General features: G+C 40.4%; 1 protein-coding gene across 2 annotated transcripts in view; it reads right to left on the bottom strand.

The window, feature by feature from the left end:
- The window catches only part of LOC132822908 (probable phospholipid-transporting ATPase IIA), a 177,516-nt gene that overhangs the window by 44,302 nt on the left and 114,893 nt on the right, over positions 1–18,321 (bottom strand). For both annotated transcript variants that reach the window (XM_060836310.1, XM_060836311.1), the window contains 6 exons: positions 13,549–13,641; positions 11,697–11,780; positions 9,355–9,525; positions 8,287–8,385; positions 6,924–7,013; positions 5,936–6,080 (listed from right to left, as the gene is read on the bottom strand). In XM_060836310.1, the coding sequence (XP_060692293.1) occupies positions 5,936–6,080; positions 6,924–7,013; positions 8,287–8,385; positions 9,355–9,525; positions 11,697–11,780; positions 13,549–13,641 (682 nt within the window). The remainder of the gene's footprint in view (positions 1–5,935; positions 6,081–6,923; positions 7,014–8,286; positions 8,386–9,354; positions 9,526–11,696; positions 11,781–13,548; positions 13,642–18,321) is intronic.

Genomic DNA, 18,321 nt, shown 5'->3' with positions numbered 1-18,321 from the left:
ACTCTACCAAACTGTCTATGTCGTTTTGAAGTTTTACACTAGCTTCCTCACACTCTACAATACTTCCAAGTTATGCGTCATCTGCAAACTAAGGTCTTTAACACACCTGGAAAATCATAAACCAATCTCTGGAGAACTCCAGTGCAACTCTTCTTGCAGTCCAAAAAATATTCATTATATTAGCACTGCTGCCTCACAGCGGTAGAGACCCGGGTTTGATTCCAGCTTCAGGTGACTGTCTGTGTGGAGTTTGCACATTCTCCCCATGACTGTGTGGATTTCCTCTGGGTGCTCCAGTTTCCTCTCACAAGTCCAAAGATGTGCAGGTTCGATGAATTGGTCTTGCTAAATTGCCTATAGTGTTCAGGGATGTGTAGGTTAGGTGGGTTAGTCAGGGGAAAAGTAATAGGACAGGGGAATGGGTCTGGGTGGATTACTCCTCAGTGGGTTGCTGTAGACCTGTTGGGTGAAATATCCTGTTTCCATATTGTAGGCATTCTACGTTTTATGATACTATGATTCCTGTTACTCAGCTAATTTCATGTCTTGTTGTCTTGAATTTTGCCCACCAGTCTACTGAGTGGTACTTTAAAAGAATGACTTCTGAAAGTCCATGTTCAACACATCAGCAGCATTGCCCTCATCAACCCTCTCTGTCACCTCACTAAAAGAACTGGAGTTAAATATCATTTTCCCATAACAAATCCATGCTTGCTTTCCCTAATTAAGCTGCATTTCCCCTTATGACTAATAATTTTGTCCTGAATTATCATTTTAGAAGCTTCCCCACCCCACAGGTTAGCCTGACTGGCCTACACTTTCTGGACTTATCCATGTTCTCTTTACTGATCTATGGGGCAACATTTTTCAGTTCTTCAGTCCTCTGGTATCATCTAAGTTTAAAGAAAATTGGAAAATTATGGCCAGTTCCTCTACAGTTTCAATTTTCATTTTCTTCAGTACTTTTGGCTGTAGAGTCAATTCTGATAAAATGCAATTGTTCTATTCTCGTGCAATCTTGAATTATAAGAAAATTGTGCAATAGCTGGGGTCAGAATCGTGTTATAGTCAACACAGGTAGGGAAAGTTCACTTTCCACAAATAATGGTCTAAATTTTTTAATCACGTTAAGGCCAATTTGCATTGAAGAAACATGCGTTATATCAGAACTGAATGCGTTTCATCCAGTGTTGATGTTTTATTAACATTGACAGGCTATCCAACTCCTTTTATATCAATTTTGAGCTTTTGAAATGTGTGAACTACATTTCTTTTCACCATGGTCTGCTCAGCATTTCTTTCTTGGCAAAGACAGAGGCCATAGCCCCTGTTTCTCCTGTAAATCCCTTCCTTGTTCTCTAAGCTCCAGCACTTCACCCCTTAACTATTTCTATGTTGAATGAAGACTTTTGAATTCCATTTCATGTCAGCTGCCATTCTCCTTTAAAAGTCTCTCTTTGCTTCTCTGATATGCTTTTCAATTTCCTTCTGAATTTGTATATTCAGCCTGGTTCTGTTACTGATCAGACAACATCCAAGCATACATTCTCTTCTTCATCTTGAACTCCAACTCTTTTGTCAACCAGAGAGCTCTCATGTGTTTGCCCTAACCACGTCCTCTTTAAGGGAATCCATTGTTCAGTTCATTTTGCCTGCCATTCCTTTGATTCCAGTTCATTTGACTCTGATCCATTTTTAACTCTTTGAAGTTGGCTTTCTCTCTGTTATTTATTTGGATTGTTCCTTGTCCTTTTCCGTAACCAAATCTTATGATACAATGATCAATAACTCACAAACATTTCCCTAGTGACACTTAATCTACTTGACTCACCACATTTCCAAGAATCAGGTCCAACAATGCCTCCTTTTTTTTTGGATTAGAAACATATCCTAAAGAAAACTCAACTCAACACACTCTCAGAATTCTTGCCCTTGTCCATATTTTAAACAACTATCCCTGTCTATACTCAGATATAGAATGTCCTCCATTGTAATAATTCTACATATTTCTAACTTCTATGCAAATTTGTCACTCTACATCTTTCCCACTAACTGGCAGCCTATAAATTACACCAAGTGATGTCACTGCACTTTATTTCTTCTTTAGCTCCAGTCAAAGAGAGTCTGTCCTTGATCTCCCCGCTCTGGGGCATCCTCTCTCTCCAGCATTGCAGTGTCTCCTTAATCAGTACTGCCATCCCTCCCCTTTTAATTTCTGTCCTTGTATCCTGACCTTGTATCCAGGAATATTTAACAACCACTGTTGCTTTACTTTGTGCCAAGTTTGATTCACTTTTAATCTAAACCCACATAATAACTTTAACAATTATTAAAGTTATCTATATCTCCAGGTCTACTGTGGACCTTGGCATCTAATACTACCTTCTTGATAACATACCCTTACCAAACTAATTTAAACATTCCCCTGTAGCGCAAGCAAATTGCTCTGTTCAGATGCACCCTGTATATATATCTCATCTACTTCAGAGGTGGTCCCAGAAATTTGTCTTTCCAGCTACACATTGTCTGCTTTAATCATCCAATTCTTATCGTCACTTGCAAGTCGTATCAAGAGTACTCTGGAAAGGACTACTACTGAAGTCCTCCTTGCTAATCTCCTACCTGGCTCCCTAAATTCAGCCTGCAGGAACATCTCCCTCTTTTAAATTATGTTTTTGACACCAATGTGGACCATGGCTGTTTATCATGCCTCCTGAAGGTACTCTGCTTCAATTCAGTGATATCCTTGACCTTGCCATCTGAGACAAAAAAAAAAACACATTTGGGGAACAGGGTTTAAAATGTTCTGGAAAAGGAAAATTAGCAGTCTTAGGGAAAATCTCAGTGAGTTGTAAAGGAATCTAGGAGAAAGTAAGGACTGCAGATGCTGAGATCAAAGTCAAGAGTGGAAACCTGATGAAGGGCTTATGCTCGAAATATTGATTCTCTTGCTCCTTGGGTGTTGCCTCACCTGCTATGCTTTTCCAACACCACACTGTAAAGAAATCTAACCCAGGTAGATTAGATTCAAATTAGCAGGCAAAATAGACATTGAAAATAATGGGAGATTCCAAAGAGGATGTAGTTCAAGTGTTGAGCAGATACTGCCACAGACAAGTCATAGATTTAAAGTGGTTTGCAAACAAAGTCAGTCAATGTGATATGAGGAAGGAAAAAGAAGAATGAAGAGAAGCGGATGAACTAAATGGTATGATTTTAAAATGAGTACACAGAACATAGAACATTACAACACAGTACAGGCGCTTTGACCCTTGATATTGCACCAACCTGTGGAACCAATCTAAAGCCCACCTATCCTACACTATTCCATTTTCATCTATATGTTTATCCAATGACCATTAAAAGTTGTCAAGTCTACTATTGTTGCAGGCAGTGCGTTCCATGCCCCTACTACTGAGTACAGGAGCAAAGCGACCAGAGGATGGGCCTGCACAATGGCTCAGTGGTTAGCACTGCTGCCTTACAGTGCCAGGGACCCGGGTTTGATTCCACCCAGGGCCAACTATCTGTGCAGAGTTTGCACATTCTCCCCATGTCTTTGTGGATTTCCTCCAGGTGCTCCAGTATCCTTTCAGAGTCCAAAGATGTTCAAGTTAGGTGGATTGACTATGCTAAATTGCCATGTAGTATCCAGGAATACGCAGATTAGATGGGAAATATAGGGTAGGGATGGGTCTGTGTGTGATGCTCTTTGGAGGGTCAATGTGGACTTTTTGGGCTGAATGGCCTGTTTTCACACTGCAGGGATTCTATGGAAATTGTAGAAGATTGTAGGACAAGGCGAGACAGCTGTTAAAAATATATAGTTACCTGACCTCATGCATCGTACACAAAAGAAAGGAAGTTGCGCAAAACAATTATAACTCACTGCTTTGTCCTTTGCTCTAGTAGTCTATCTATATCTGGGCACCACACTTTAGGAGGCATGACAAGGATTTAGTGAGGCTACAGAAGAAATTCACAGCAATAATTCAAAGGATTGGGGTTAGTTATGTAGATAGATTGGATAAGCAAGGGTTTTCTCCTCAAAGCACAGAAGGTCTTCTTTTTTGCACCACCACACATCACTCTGCTATTGCCTAAGAACCAACAAGAATTATCAGCTCCACATTGCAGCTTACAATTCTAAGCAAGATATATTAACTGTGCCTCTTCTACTTCCACTAACACAACTTGCAGTGACATATTTCTGGGAACTATTACTTCTTACTGCTTCTTCCACTCCATTTCTAGCTGACAACTCCATCCTGCTCTCTGACCACTGTCTGAAGCTAGATTTGACAATTATTTTGACCCTGCACTGAGCTTCTGATCCCATGTCCTCTCCATCCATTTCTACTTCTTATCATTGCTCTCTGCACCCATGTCAGCACATCTGATGCTGAACCATGTGCCCATGTCTTGGATATCTCTGAACTATTTCAGTGATCTATAGGTTACCATCTGTAAAATTCAGCTCATCCAAAACTTTGGCACTTATATCCTAACTCACATTGAATTCTGTTCATCAATCGTATTAACACTTGCTGGCCTACATGTGTTCTCAGTTCAAAGGCACTATGTTAATGCAAAGGACTATTGTTGGTGAGGGCCCAAGCTTCAATTCCTGAGGTAGTGGTTTCCAGTCCAGGGGAGTGTTGGATTAGTTGTGAAGTCTCTATGGAGGTAGTACCTTTCAAGAAAAGATCAATTTTCTTTTTCAAGTACTACATGTCTACTTACAGGCTTGAAAAATGATCAATTGTTACTAGAATTCACAAATTTAATTGGAAAGTGCTCTTTTTGTTCCCGATATTGCGTTAATTGTCTGGTTGGTAATTCATGATGCAGCTTGGACAAATCTGCAGAACTAACAGCTTTAAATAGTTTGGTACAAAGGGACCAAATTCAATGAATTCCACTGGATTAAAATTTTGGTTTCAGCAAGCATCTTTGAACTAAAGAAAGCAGTGCAAATGTTTGCAACAAATTTATTAAATCAGGCAATAATCAGAAAGAAGCAAAGAAAAATCTCTGTCGAGAAGGAAGCCAGTTAGCATAACATGCCTATGCCAGCCAAAGACAAAGGAATCTTGCTGAACCTCTGCAGATTCTTGTCCATGCCCTGGGGGATATTGGTATTTCAAGTACATATCCAATCTTTTTTTTAAGTATGTAAGCTACTTCTAACTTAATCAGCCTTTTGGGCACAGAGTTCCAGAGCACACCAGCCTCTGGAAGAAACCATTCCTCCTCAACTACCTCCTATTCCTCCTGGCAATTGTTTTAAACCTACATCCCTGGTAACTGAACTCTATGCTAAAGGAGACAAAAGCTTCTTATTCTCTCATGTTACACATTTCTCCTTGGCCTCCTTTGTTGCTCAGAAAACACCACTAGCCTACTCAATCCTTCCTCATTGTTGAAATTCCCCATTTCTGGCAATATCCCTATAAATTGCCTCCAATCGCCCTTTATTGCAATCACATCCTGTAATTCAGTGACCAGAATTGTAATGATGCTTCTTTTTGTGGTCTTCACTTTTTTTTCCAGAAGTATAATTTTTGCAATGCTGAATTTTTAATTTTTCATACACTGTCTAATTTATTGTGGTTGTGTTGGACCTTATTACAATACAGTCAGCTAAAACTAATCCATGAAATAGGGTGTACAGTTAGAGATATTTTCAGTTACAGAATGAGCTTAGTCGCAGATGACTAGGCCATATAACTAATCACAGACCACAGCATGATGTATAATAAAGCACAGAAAGTGACAGGAAGAGAGCATGAGAAAGAAAGCAAGATAGAAAACAAGAGAAAGAGAACGAACACAATGTGACAATGTGCTTTTCAAGTGGTTTCGACGTTCACTTCTAAACATGTAGCTCACAATGGAAAACAATAATGATGCAAGGAGGTTTGTGGTTTCTCACCTACTGCACATGTTAATTTCCGAGTCCTCTGCTGCAACAGGCGTATGATTTGTGCTTTCTGTGTAGGAGCACATCGACAGCACACTACAGCAGGGCACTGACAGGCCAGCTCCATGAACTCATACTCATAGAACTTCAGGCACACCTACAACAGAATGAAAATAAGGGAGGTGATCCCAACTGTAACATATTCAACATGTGTTAGATTGTATGCAAAGTAACAGTGAACACACAGCTCTGTTCTCAGCAAATCAATAGGGCCTCCTAGTGAAAGCTGAATCACAATCATAGCTTCACTAATGAACAATCCAGTTTTATGTCAAAGGCCTTCAGGACTTGCACAGCCAAACACAGTTCCCACCTCATTCCATGTTAAAGCCTCTCATGGCCAAACTGTTTCACACATTTTGATGAAGTAGCAATGATGAGCTGACAAACTGGCTGGTTGATATCAGTGCCCCTCAAACTGTGAGACATAGCTTGACTTTTGAAGATTTAAGACTACTACATCTTCAGCATGTGCATACAAATTATGTTATGATGCTGCTGACACATTCTTTCTTCCTTTTGTTCTCAGATTGAAATTCCATACACTGCCCAGTCCCTTATGGATCTTGAATTTATCTGGCTGATTAGATGGCTTAGTGCTAGGTACTCAATGTGTAAATTAGATCACTGGGACTTCATTGGTGGAACTGAGCAGGACTGAAGAAAAGCCACCTCAAGTTGTATGCGTAGGAGGGAACAGCACTAGGCTTTACTAAAATCACCTACAATATCCAGACTCAAACATAATGTCTTTTTTTTAAGGCAAACAGCACCTGTAAATTCACATCAACACAAGAGGTAATGCTTTCTGGGCAGTAGGAGCTAAAAAGAAGAAAATTAGGCAAAAGTAATTGACTCACCAAAATCATAAATAAACCCACTTGACCAATGATGTCATAACCCTGAGCAATTAAACAAAAAAAAAGACACAAATACTCACTTCCAGTGAGTCACCGGATATGACCAACGCACAATCATGTTTCCTTCTGAAAGCATTCAGCTCTAAGTGAGCTTCTCCTCGATTCGTTATCTGAAAATAAATGCATCAGTAACAGACTAATGTCTGAAATGCTCACAGTCAATACACAACCATGAAAAAGAAAATTTGATAATTGTCATGAAAAATTGTTAGAACTATATTCTGGCAGGATTTAATACCACCAGAAAAGGGTTGCAGAGAAAGACAATTGACCAGAACAAAATCCATTTAGAGGAAATACAGTTCTATCTTTATTATTAAATACTTACATTTGTGATTCAATATATACATGTCAAATGTAAATATCTCTACAGAATGAACAAAATACAAGCCAACTAGTTAGCACAGAACTGACAAAACATGTTTCAACCTTGTTGCAACATTGTTTCCCTGAAGACTGAGCTAATGTTCTCTTATTAAGCTGAGAGTACAATTCAGTTCAAGTAACAAACAAACTACAAAGTATTATTGGGAACAAACAGGAAAGAAAGAAGAAGCAGCTTTCTTTTTCAAGTACCGGTGGCCAGTTTCTTCTCTAATATTTGCAGCAATTGAAAATTTTTAAAAAGCTGAACACTTTAAAAAAGTTAGATTCTTAAAACAAGGATTGTAAGTAATGTTGAGTTTTTTTTTGCCTTGCTCCAAACAAGATGGTTACACACTAAAAATAAACCCATTGTATTTGAACAGTGAGCCCTGCATTGGTGGCTCAGTGGGTCATTGCATCACTTATTTCTTAATTGAGGCCACACTCATTTCAACTAATTGGAGGCAATTGTTGAAATGTAGCTCATTTTTAGTGCTGACTGAAGTATATCAGCAATTACACAGTGGAGTGAAACTGGAATCTACAATCTTGGAGTTCAAATGAATGGGCTTAAGTTTTCTGACAAGGCATCAGTGAGGGACAATTTGTCTTTACAACCCTTTACCTGGCAATGGAGGAAAAGGGTAGGTGCTGTAAGAAAAATCAGCCATAAAAATTGCTATCTGTTGAGTCATATGGATAGGCCAAGTAATAATATTTTGTTTATTCAATTGTCAGACAAAGCTTGGTTGACATATAAAGTATGATTGATTGAGCAGTAGATTTGGGGTACCTGTGATTTTCTATAGATTTATAAACTGTGAAGAATAGCATCTTCAGAAGTTAAAGAGTTTTGAATCCTGCTTTATCCCCTCAAATATTTGCAAATGCATTGGAAAGAAGAAAGTATAATCATTTTGAAAGGTGCTCTTGGTATTTAAGATGAAGAACTCAGTACCATGCAAATAAATGGGGATCCAGTGGTGGCAGTGACAAAATCGTGGTGGAAACACTTACAGTTCGGAAGATGTGAATGTCTTGGTTCCTGGTTACTAGATGTGCATTTTTTGCTGTACAAGTTGCTGTTTCAAGTTTGTCCCCAGTGAGCATCCATACCTAGAAGAAGCAGTAATAGCATAACTAGCACTATGAGCAGTGCCTACAATGATGTAAAATGGCATAGAATGTAAACTGGATTAAAAAAATTGGGGAACAAAACTGGATCGATAATGATCTGAACACTAAACAAATTGCGGTGCTACAGGAAAGAGGCAGGGAATGAGACTGGCTGAATTGTTTTAATGCTTGCTCCCAGCAAGAGCAATGGGCCAAACATTCTGTCTGTGATGTATCCATTACTGCCTCTTTTGTGTTAAGGCATAAAAACTAAGAAAGTACCAAGTATCCTGAAGTCCAAGTAAAGCTTCACCAATAAGGCAGTCTCAGACTAATCGGAGATTCCAGAGTACAGTGTATCCTCAACTTTAGTCCTTTACTTTTAAGATTATAGAATAATTGCGGCAGTCTGCTAAGTCCACACCAGCTGTATGCATGAGCAATCCAGTAGGACTATTGTATTGTCCTTTACCTGTTGCTAATCCAAAAACTATATTTCACTTAGTAGCTAATTCCCTTTTGAAAGATTTGATTGGATTTTCTGCCATCATCCTTTCAGGCATGATGCCCAAATCATCACCATTCTCACAATGTAAAAATGACTCTCCTCAGACATCGTTGGTTCTTTTGACAATCACCTCGAATCTGTGCATTGTGATTATCAACTGTTTTGTCAAAGAAAATTTCATCCCTATCTTTCCAGTCTAGGATCCCATGATTTTCCCCACGTGTATTTCTCTGCTCTAAGAGGAGCAACTCCAGCCTCTCCAATCCATCCACACGAAACCTCTCAGCCCCGAAGCCATTGTGGTCAATTGTTCTTCCTGTGCCCTTTTTTTGGCTTTCACTGACCAAAAATACATATGTTTAAGGCAACAACAAATATGGTTTCAGAATAACAATCTAAATTAGTCACCTTTGTTAGTCATCCATGCAGAACCTTGGCTCTGCTGTACACTGGCTTCTTACCTTTATCCCAGCATTTCTCAACATCTCTAAGGTAGGTCTGACATCAACTTGTAGCTGGTCCTCCACACCAGTCAGACAAAGGAGCTCCATTTCCATCTCCAAACTCTCAATCACAGTTGCCACTTTCAACGATCGATCATGTACACTTAGTTTTGCTTGATTGTAACGAGTCTGAAGAAGAGACATTTTTATCCATTCGTTCCAACCCACAATATTCTTACCAAGTAATTTTTGCCACAATTTAGTCTAATGAATGAGCGAGGTTACAGTAGTTTTAAAAGAAACACTATTTGGTTTTCTTCCAAAATGCTTGCCCCTTTGACATACCATAGTTCCACTCATGCCCTTTGGTACCTTACTAAATGGCCAAACTAAGAGGTTGTAAATCCCCAGTCAAATCCCACTGTGTGGGGTAACTAATCTCCTGGGATAAAGCCCACTGCTGCAGTAATAGGTATGTTTGCCAAGCTGTGAAGTTGATTTGCAGATGTTTCGTCTCCTGTCTAAGTGATATCTTCAGTGCTTTGGAGCCTCCAGTGAAGATCTGTTGTGCTGTCTCTTCTGGAATTCATTTGGTTCCATTCCTGCTGAGTCCAGTTGCCTGTTCCAATTGTTCATTGCAGTGGTCAGTATATTGGGTCGAGGTCAATGTGTTTGTTGATGGAGCCTATGAATGAGTGCCATGCTTCTAGAACTTCTCTGGCAGTCCTCTGTTTAGCTTGTCCTACGATTATTGTGTTGTCCCAGTCGAATTTCTGGTCCTTGTAATATGTATATATGGCTACGAGAGACAGATGGTTGTGGTGTTTAGTGGCTAGTTGGCGTTCATGAATGCCGATGGATGGTTGTCTGTTTGCCCTATATAGTATTTTGTGCAGTCTCTGCTTGGACTCTGCCTTACACATGATGGATATTGGGTATTTTGTACTATTGAGTTGTTGTCTGACTGTACCTGTCGGCTTATGGGCTGCCATGAATCCCAGTGGTTGGACAGGTCTGCCGGCTAGTTCTGAGATTTTTTTATAGAAGGTGGAGTGGTTAGTGAGTTAGGTCATGGCTTGACCTTGTTGCATTGCCTGTCTGCCAGACATGTGGGGGAGGTTGCAGGGATATCCGTTCTTGGTAAATACTCTGTACAGGTGTTATTTTTCTTCTCTTCATAGGTTGGGAGTGTTGTGGTGTGTTGTAGCCCTTTTGAACAGGGTCCTAATGCAGCTTCTCTTGTGTGTTTCAGTGGTTGCTGTTGTAGTTCTGGACCGGGTCCAAGCCTGTGGATTTTCTGCAAACTTCTGTTGTATATTCACTGTTGTGTTCTTTCTACCATCACATCCAGGAATGGGAGTCGGTTATTAGTATCCTCTTCTCTCATAAATTTGATCCCTGTGAGCATGGTATTGATAATCCAATGTTTGTTCTTGATCTCTGTTCTCAACCACCTAAGTGCTACCTATGACAGGCGACTCCAAAGCACTGAAGATGTCACCTAGACAGGGGATGAAACTTCTACAAATCAACTTCCCAGTTCGGCGAACACACCCACAACTACGGCAACTGGCACCTGAGCTACAAATCTTTACGCAAATCTTGAATAAAGCATACTGTTCAGCAATCCCCATTCTGAGTCGAGAGTGTAGTGCTGGAAAAGCACAGCAGGTCAGGCAGCATCCGAGGAGGAGGAAGATCGACGTTTCAGGCAAAAGCCCTTCATCAGGAAATCCCCACTCCAAGGCTATCCAGCTATCCTGAATGAAGGTCTCAGAGCTTGCAAGTTTGCAATTATCATTCACCACACTCTCTCTCACATACATTTCCCCCTTGTATTTCTTTGCATAATTATAATGGAGTTCAAATGATTTTGAAATTCTTTTGCATTAATGACATCACATAATACTCAAACTAAACCAGAAACAAAACAAAAGGTTACACAGTGAAATCTCACCTATTCAAAGGTCGCCTCTACTCTGGCTTCCTGTTCCTCCAAGGTGCCAATGGACCCATGTGGGACCTGGGATAACTATGCTAATTCACCCCACCCTCAGAACAGTTCTGGCCATAATTATCGGAGTCTTGACAGCACATAACAGTGTGGAAACCATCATAGTAAGCCATCATTGACCCTCAGCTTCATATTTCTACATTCCCCGCAGTGCCCTCTAGAAAGCTGTCAGGAATTGGCAAATAGGTTGATTACTTTTTCCTCTACCTATCTCAGGACAGACAGTTTAGCTCTTAAATTGTGAACCTGCACAAATTGAGATCAAACTTGGCACCATCCTAACTCACTGAATAAACTGGTTAGGAAATGTTTTGATAAGAAAATATGCAAATAGAGATTAAGTTACCTCAAAATCCTGGTATTGCTCTTCTGTCAGGGACTTTTTAGCAACAACCAACACTCGAAGTCCTTCTCTAGCCATGTTTCCACACTGTCATCAAACAGCAATCAGAATGTCAGAAATAAGTCAGACTGTTTACGTTAATTAGTTTCTGACAGATTAGTTTATATACACACACTGCATGGGATTCCAAATAAAACATCCTATTCAAATAACATGCATTTTATTTTGAGAAAATTGACATATCATATGGCCTCTAATTATTCACTGGTTATTTCCCATGTACATCACCTCATCCACATTTATTCTAACTCAATAAACAAGTGAACAAATTATAATTGCATTTACTTGAAAGAATACTTTACAGGAGCAGGATTCAACACAAGAGTTAGATATTACTGAAGTCTTTCTCTTGCCAGGCTTCACTAGCTCTTTCCAAACCGCATGTGCTAAAAATGTTTCTGTGCTCAGTGTTCATTCAAAAAAAAACTCTTGCTCCTCACTAAGTAGGAGGTTTGTGAATTTGACTTTGAGAGACACAAGAGCCAATGCTACAACAAGGGGCAGGTATGGTATGTGATGAGCAACTAGATCATATCACAGGGATACATGAGGCTGGTGAGATTTTAGTCTCACGTTTCATTAAGTGTTGGGTTGAGAGTCTTTCACCTTGACCTAGTGGAGACTGCTAGCCAATGGGCAGGGGGCCGATTTTGAGCAGAGGGTGGCAGCTGCTAGAACTCAATCGGACAGTCCTTGGCACGAACTAAGTAAACGCTGTGTCTGGACTGAACTGCAAATACAGGTTGGAGGAATAAAGATTGTGGCATGGCTGGAAACAAAGATCTCCTGGAAACCTAAAAGATGCCAGTGTGTTTCTGATCTACTGCAAGAAAATCAAGAAAAAGATTCGTCCTCATTAATAAACAGTCATTTATTGTAAAGTTTCATTGTGAAGAATGTTCCAGCAGACTTCAACATCATGTGTGTGGAAAACAGATGCCTGCACAGCAAAGTACATGTGAGGAGGGGTGAAAGAATGGGTTTCAAGGTGATTTAAAAAGTGACAGAGTGTACGGAGTTTCAGAAGGAGAAACAAGTCGCAAACATATAGAAAACTCTGTCCAAGTTAAAGATATCATTGGTCATCTGTTTCATAGAATAGAATCCCTCTAGTGGGGAAGCAGGCCATTCGGCTCAGCAAGTCCTTATTGACCCTTTGAAGAACATCCCTCCCAAGGCCCATCCTGTCCCTGTAACCTTGCATTTCTGGTGGCTAATCCACCTAGTCTGCACATCCCTCGACACTCTGGGCAGTTTAGCATGGCCAGTCCACCTAACCTGCACACCTTTGGACTGAGGAATCCGGAGCACCCAGATGAACCCCACGCAAGCACAGAGTGAATGTGCAAATTCCACACAGACAAGGGTGGAATTGAACCCAGGTCCCTGGTGCTGTGAGGCAGCAGTGCTGACCACTGAACCACCATGCTGCCACTAACCATACACATAAGCTGCCATGATATCCAAGCTTTTGCCTATTTATGAGTTCCATACCGGATTGCTTACATTCCTCCAATACATCCAGACACCAGGAAGAGAGGGGTCATTGGTTATGAACAGTGTGACCCTGACTACCCTATTCTCATCGGGTGTAGGGTTTAATATTAGGGTTGCAAAATTAGCAGCCCACCTTTATAAATAATAAAAATCAAGACAGCATATACAGTGGTCATTTCTTTTCTGTAATGATTTCAAAAATGAATTAGAGGATATTAGTGCTGAAGTCCAGAGGGGTGCAGCCACTGGTGGACCTGGTCTTTTGAAAAAATGAACAAAAAAAGGGAACATGACATACCTCTTCTTCGAGCCAATCATTGTACTGAACAATTCCCATCATGACCACATCAGCCCCTTTCATGTAGAAGGTAATCTCTCCTGTAGATTCATCCTAGAGAAGAACACAATTGCAAGAAAGAGGAACAGCTCAATTATTCTGTTCAAAATCCGATGGGATAATGCAAATGATCTACATTTATTTATTTTTATTCATCTCAACCTTAGCCAATCAATGGTCACCATCTCAGATTACTAATCATTACAAAAAGTAACTTTCACTTATACCACTACTTCAATGTTAGAAATGTTCCAACATGCTCCGACAGCACATTTATGGAAAATTCATCTGCATGCCTACACAGCAAAGTACAAAGCTTAGGAGGAGTGATAGGATGGGCTTCAATTTGATTTAAAAAGAGAGAGAGAGAGAGTACAGAGGTTAAGAAATACTAAAAAGCCATGAATTTATTTTAAATCACTGCCCAAGTTAGCAGACATCGTTGGTCATCTGTTTGTGAAACCTAAAACCATGTATTTTTGATCGTAAACAGAAGACAGCCATTTGCCAAAGCACATCAAAGGAATTCTCGAGGGAGAATTCACACAAAAAAAATCACATCTCAGCTTTTCCTCAGGAAATGCTGTATGAGGAGATGAAACACAATCGGAATTTACTTTTGTTACTTTATAATGAAGGATCCTAGAAACTATCCTTCAGTGATTACTCCAGCTCATTTTCAGAGCTTGCTGACTTCACTTTGTTTCATGCTGACCTATCTGTGCACAAATACCCTTCCAACATTCAATGTCCTGATGTGTAGCCCACCAAATTTCTTATAAAACAGGGCACCAAGCTTCACTGCAAAATGAAATGCTCACAAATGACAGTTTTGTTTCAGCTTAACATAATTAGCACCCTTCAATTTACTTTAAACCTTAAAGTACATCCGGCAAGTTTAACTTCAATACAAAATGCATTTTAATTTTTCTATAAAATGAGGTAAACACACCAGTGAAAAGGCAACTAAATCCTTTCAAATTTCCACAGATAGTTGGAAACAAGCCCTGCTATAAAATCACTCACTTCAGAGGAATTACTGCGTGGCATTGGACAGCTGTATGGTCCATCTTTATGTGTGGAAAATTGCTTATTGTTGTAGGTTTAATAAATTCAAACTCAGCTGACATCTTGTTAAAGTCATTCTTTACTTTTATACAACACACTGGCTAAATTGACAATTGATGACTTCTCAAGATGGTTGAAGTTTGGCTAAACTGGTTGGTTTGGATGTACTGCTCATGGATCAAGAAGTGAAATGCAGTTAAACATGAATAGTACTAACTTAGCTTGTAAATACAAAATACAAAGCTGGACTTCCTGTCTCATTTGAAGCAACCATAATGTTTACAAATACTGATGCAGTATCTGCAGTCAATGCACGTTAGCCATTTCCCAGGGCAAGTTCAGCAGGAGGTTGTAACTTTCTCAAATGATCCCAGTTGAATTGGCCAGACTGTAGCTTAGGCCTTTGTAACCTCAGCGTGTATATGGCAGCTGAAGGAAAAAGGAACAAACTAGAGAAAGAATCATCATCCTGCTAAACAACAGGCAGCTGCAAACAGAGATGTGTAACAACAACATTACATTTAGCGTGACATGATTAGGACAGTAAAGTTAAACATGGTCTGTGAAACATCCATAATCGTGTGTTCTGAGGTATACAACATGTCTGTTTCATAGCACGGTGGTTCAGTGGTTAGCACTGCTGCCTCACAGCACCAGGGTCCCAGGTTCGATTCCAGTCTCGGGCACACTGTCTGTGTGGCGTTTGCACATTCTCCCCGTGTCTGCGTGGGTTTCCTCCCACAATCCAAAGATGTGCAAATCAGGTGAACTGGCCATGCTAAATTGCCCATCATGCTAGGTGCATTAGTCAGAGGGAGATGGGTCTGGGTGGGTTACTCTTCAGAGGGTTGGGGCGGACTTGTTGGGCCAAAGGGCCTTTTTCCACACTGGAGGGAATCTAATCTAAAAAGAAAAGTATTGGTAATCCAAGATGGAGGACAGGAAAAATTTCTGGCTGTAAGAGCTGCTCGTATTTCTTTGAGGTAGTTTAGATACTGGAGGTGATTTCCTCAAATTCCAGGAGCAGCCATTACTGTTTTATATGTGGTTGCATTGTTTTGGAACTTTAGGGAAAAAAAAGTCAAAACAACAGCAGTTTTAAAAGGGAGAAGGAGCAGACAAAGGAAGCACATGGTGAGGTCACTGGAAAAGAGAGAGAGAGAGAGAGAGAGAGAGAGTGTGAGTGAGTGAGAGAAAGAACCTGTACAGTTACCGCCTTTGCTGTTGGAATTCGTGTATTGCTGGACATCGGAGTGCATCTGGGAAAATTAACAAACAGTGAAATTCACAACTAATTTTGGAGGAACTATTGGGCAAAGTTCACAGCACAGAATCAGATAAGTTAATTGTTGTTTTAAGTCTGTCCAAGAGAAAGGCTGTATTAGTGAGTACAGTGGGTTCTTTCTTGATTATATATTTCTGGAGATAAGTCTCTTGATTAAAAACTTAAAATATAAGCCATAGCTATTAATTTAACCTGGGGCAGTGTTTGTAAAGGAATAAGACAGTGTTATTTTCTGCATCTGTACATTGTGAAGGAGTAAAAATGACCTTTGCAGTGATATGTACTTCTTGTCAGATGTGGGAGTTTAAAGAGAGTTTAAGGGTTACTGCGGATTATATCTGCCATAAATCTGTTGGATGCTAATCTTATCAGATCGAGTGGATCAGTTGGAGAGACAGACAGGAGCAATGAGGAATTTGCAACAGCAACAGTATGTGATGGATGGCAGTTGTAGGAAGGAGGGAATGTCTCAGATACAGTCACATAGATGGGTTAACTCCAGGAAGGGTAAGAGAGGTAGGCAGCTAGGGCAGGAGCCTTTTGTGAATATACCCATTTCAAACAGGTATGCTGTTTTGGAAAATGTAAGGGGTGATGGATTCTCAGGGGAATGTAGCACGAACAGCCAGGTTTCTGGTATTGAGACTGGCTCTAATGCAATGAGGGGTACGTCAGCTTCCAAGAGATCAACAGTGTTAGGGGATTCTGTAGTCAGAGGTACACACAGATATTTCTGTGGTCAGCAGAGAAAAAGCAGAATGGTGTGTTGTTTCCCTGGTGCCAGGATCAAGGATGTCTCAGAGGGTGCAGAATGTTCTCATGGGGGAGAGGGGCCAGCAGGAGGTCATTGTTCACATTGGTACCAACGACATAGGAAGGGAAAAGGTTGAGACTCTGAAGGGAGATCATAGAGTGTTAGGCAGAAATTTAAAAAGGCGGTCCTCAAGAGTAGTAACATCTGGATTACTCTCAGTGCTATGAGCTAGTGAGGACAGGAATAGGAGGATAGAGCAGATGAATGCATGGCTGAGGAGCTGGTGTATGGGAGAAGGATTCACATTTTTGGATCATTGGAATCTCTTTTGGGGTAGAAGTGACCTGTACAAGAAGGATGGATTGCACCTAAATTGGAAGAGGACGAATATACTGGCAGGGAAATTTGCTAGAACTGCTTGGGAGGATTTAAACTAGTAAGTGGGCTGGGGAATCCAGGGAGATAGTGAGGAAAGAGCTCGATACAGCCGAGAACAGAAGTGAGTCAAACAGTCAGGGCAGGCAGGGACAAGGTAGGACTAATAAATTAAACTGCATTTATTTCAATGCAAAGTGCCTAACAGGGAAGGCAGATGAACTCAGGTCATGGTTAGGAACATGGGACTGGGATATCAGAGCAATTACAGAAACATGACTCAGGGATGGGCAGGACTGGCAGCTTAATGTTCCAGGATATAAATGCTACAGGAAGGATAGAAAGGGAGGCAAGAGAGGAGGGGGGAGTGGCATTTTTGATAAGGGATAGCATTACAGCTGTGCTGAGGGAGGATATTCCCAGAAATACATCCAGGGAAGTTATTTGGGTGTAACTGAGAAAGACGAAAGGGATGATCACCTTATTGGGGTTATAGACCCCCTAATAATCAGAGGAAAATTGAGAAACAAACTGAGATCTCAGCTATCTGTAAGAATAATAGGGTAGTTATGGTGATTTCAACTTTCCAAACATCGACTGGGATTGCCATAGTGTTAAAGGTTTAGATGGAGAGGAATTTCTTAAGTGCATACAAGAAAATTTTCTGATTCAGTATGTGGATGTATTACAGAAGGTGCGAAACTTGACCTACTCTTGGGAAATAAGACAGGGCAGGTGACTGAGGTGTCAGTGGGGGAGCACTTTGGGGCCAATGACCATAATTCTGTTTGTTTTAAAATAGTGAAGGAAAAGGATAGACCAGATCAAGTTGAAGTTCTAAATTGGAGAAAGCCAATTTTGACGGTATTAGGCAAGAACTTTCAAAAGCTGATTGGAGGCAGATGTTCGCAGATAAAGGGACGGCTGGAAAATGGGAAGCCTTCAGAAATTAGATAAGAAGAATCCAGAGAAAGTACATTCCTGTCAGGGTGAAAGGGAAGGCTGGTCGGTATAGAGAATGCTGGATGACTAAAGAAATTGGGGGTTTGGTTAAGAAAAAGAAGGAAGCATATGTCAGGTATAGACAGGATAGATCAAGTGAATCCTTAGAAGAGTATAAAGGAAGTAGGAGTATACTTAAGAGGGAAATCAGGGGGGCAAAACGGGGACATGAGATAGCTTTGGCAAATAGAATTAAGGAGAATCCAAAGGGTTTTTACAAATATATAAGGAGAAAAGGATAACTAGGGAG

The sequence above is a fragment of the Hemiscyllium ocellatum genome, chromosome 15 (assembly GCF_020745735.1).
Source record: "Hemiscyllium ocellatum isolate sHemOce1 chromosome 15, sHemOce1.pat.X.cur, whole genome shotgun sequence".
Lineage (NCBI taxonomy): Eukaryota > Metazoa > Chordata > Chondrichthyes > Orectolobiformes > Hemiscylliidae > Hemiscyllium > Hemiscyllium ocellatum.
Note: the sequence above shows the minus strand (reverse complement) of the source record. Positions and strands in the feature narration are given on the sequence as shown.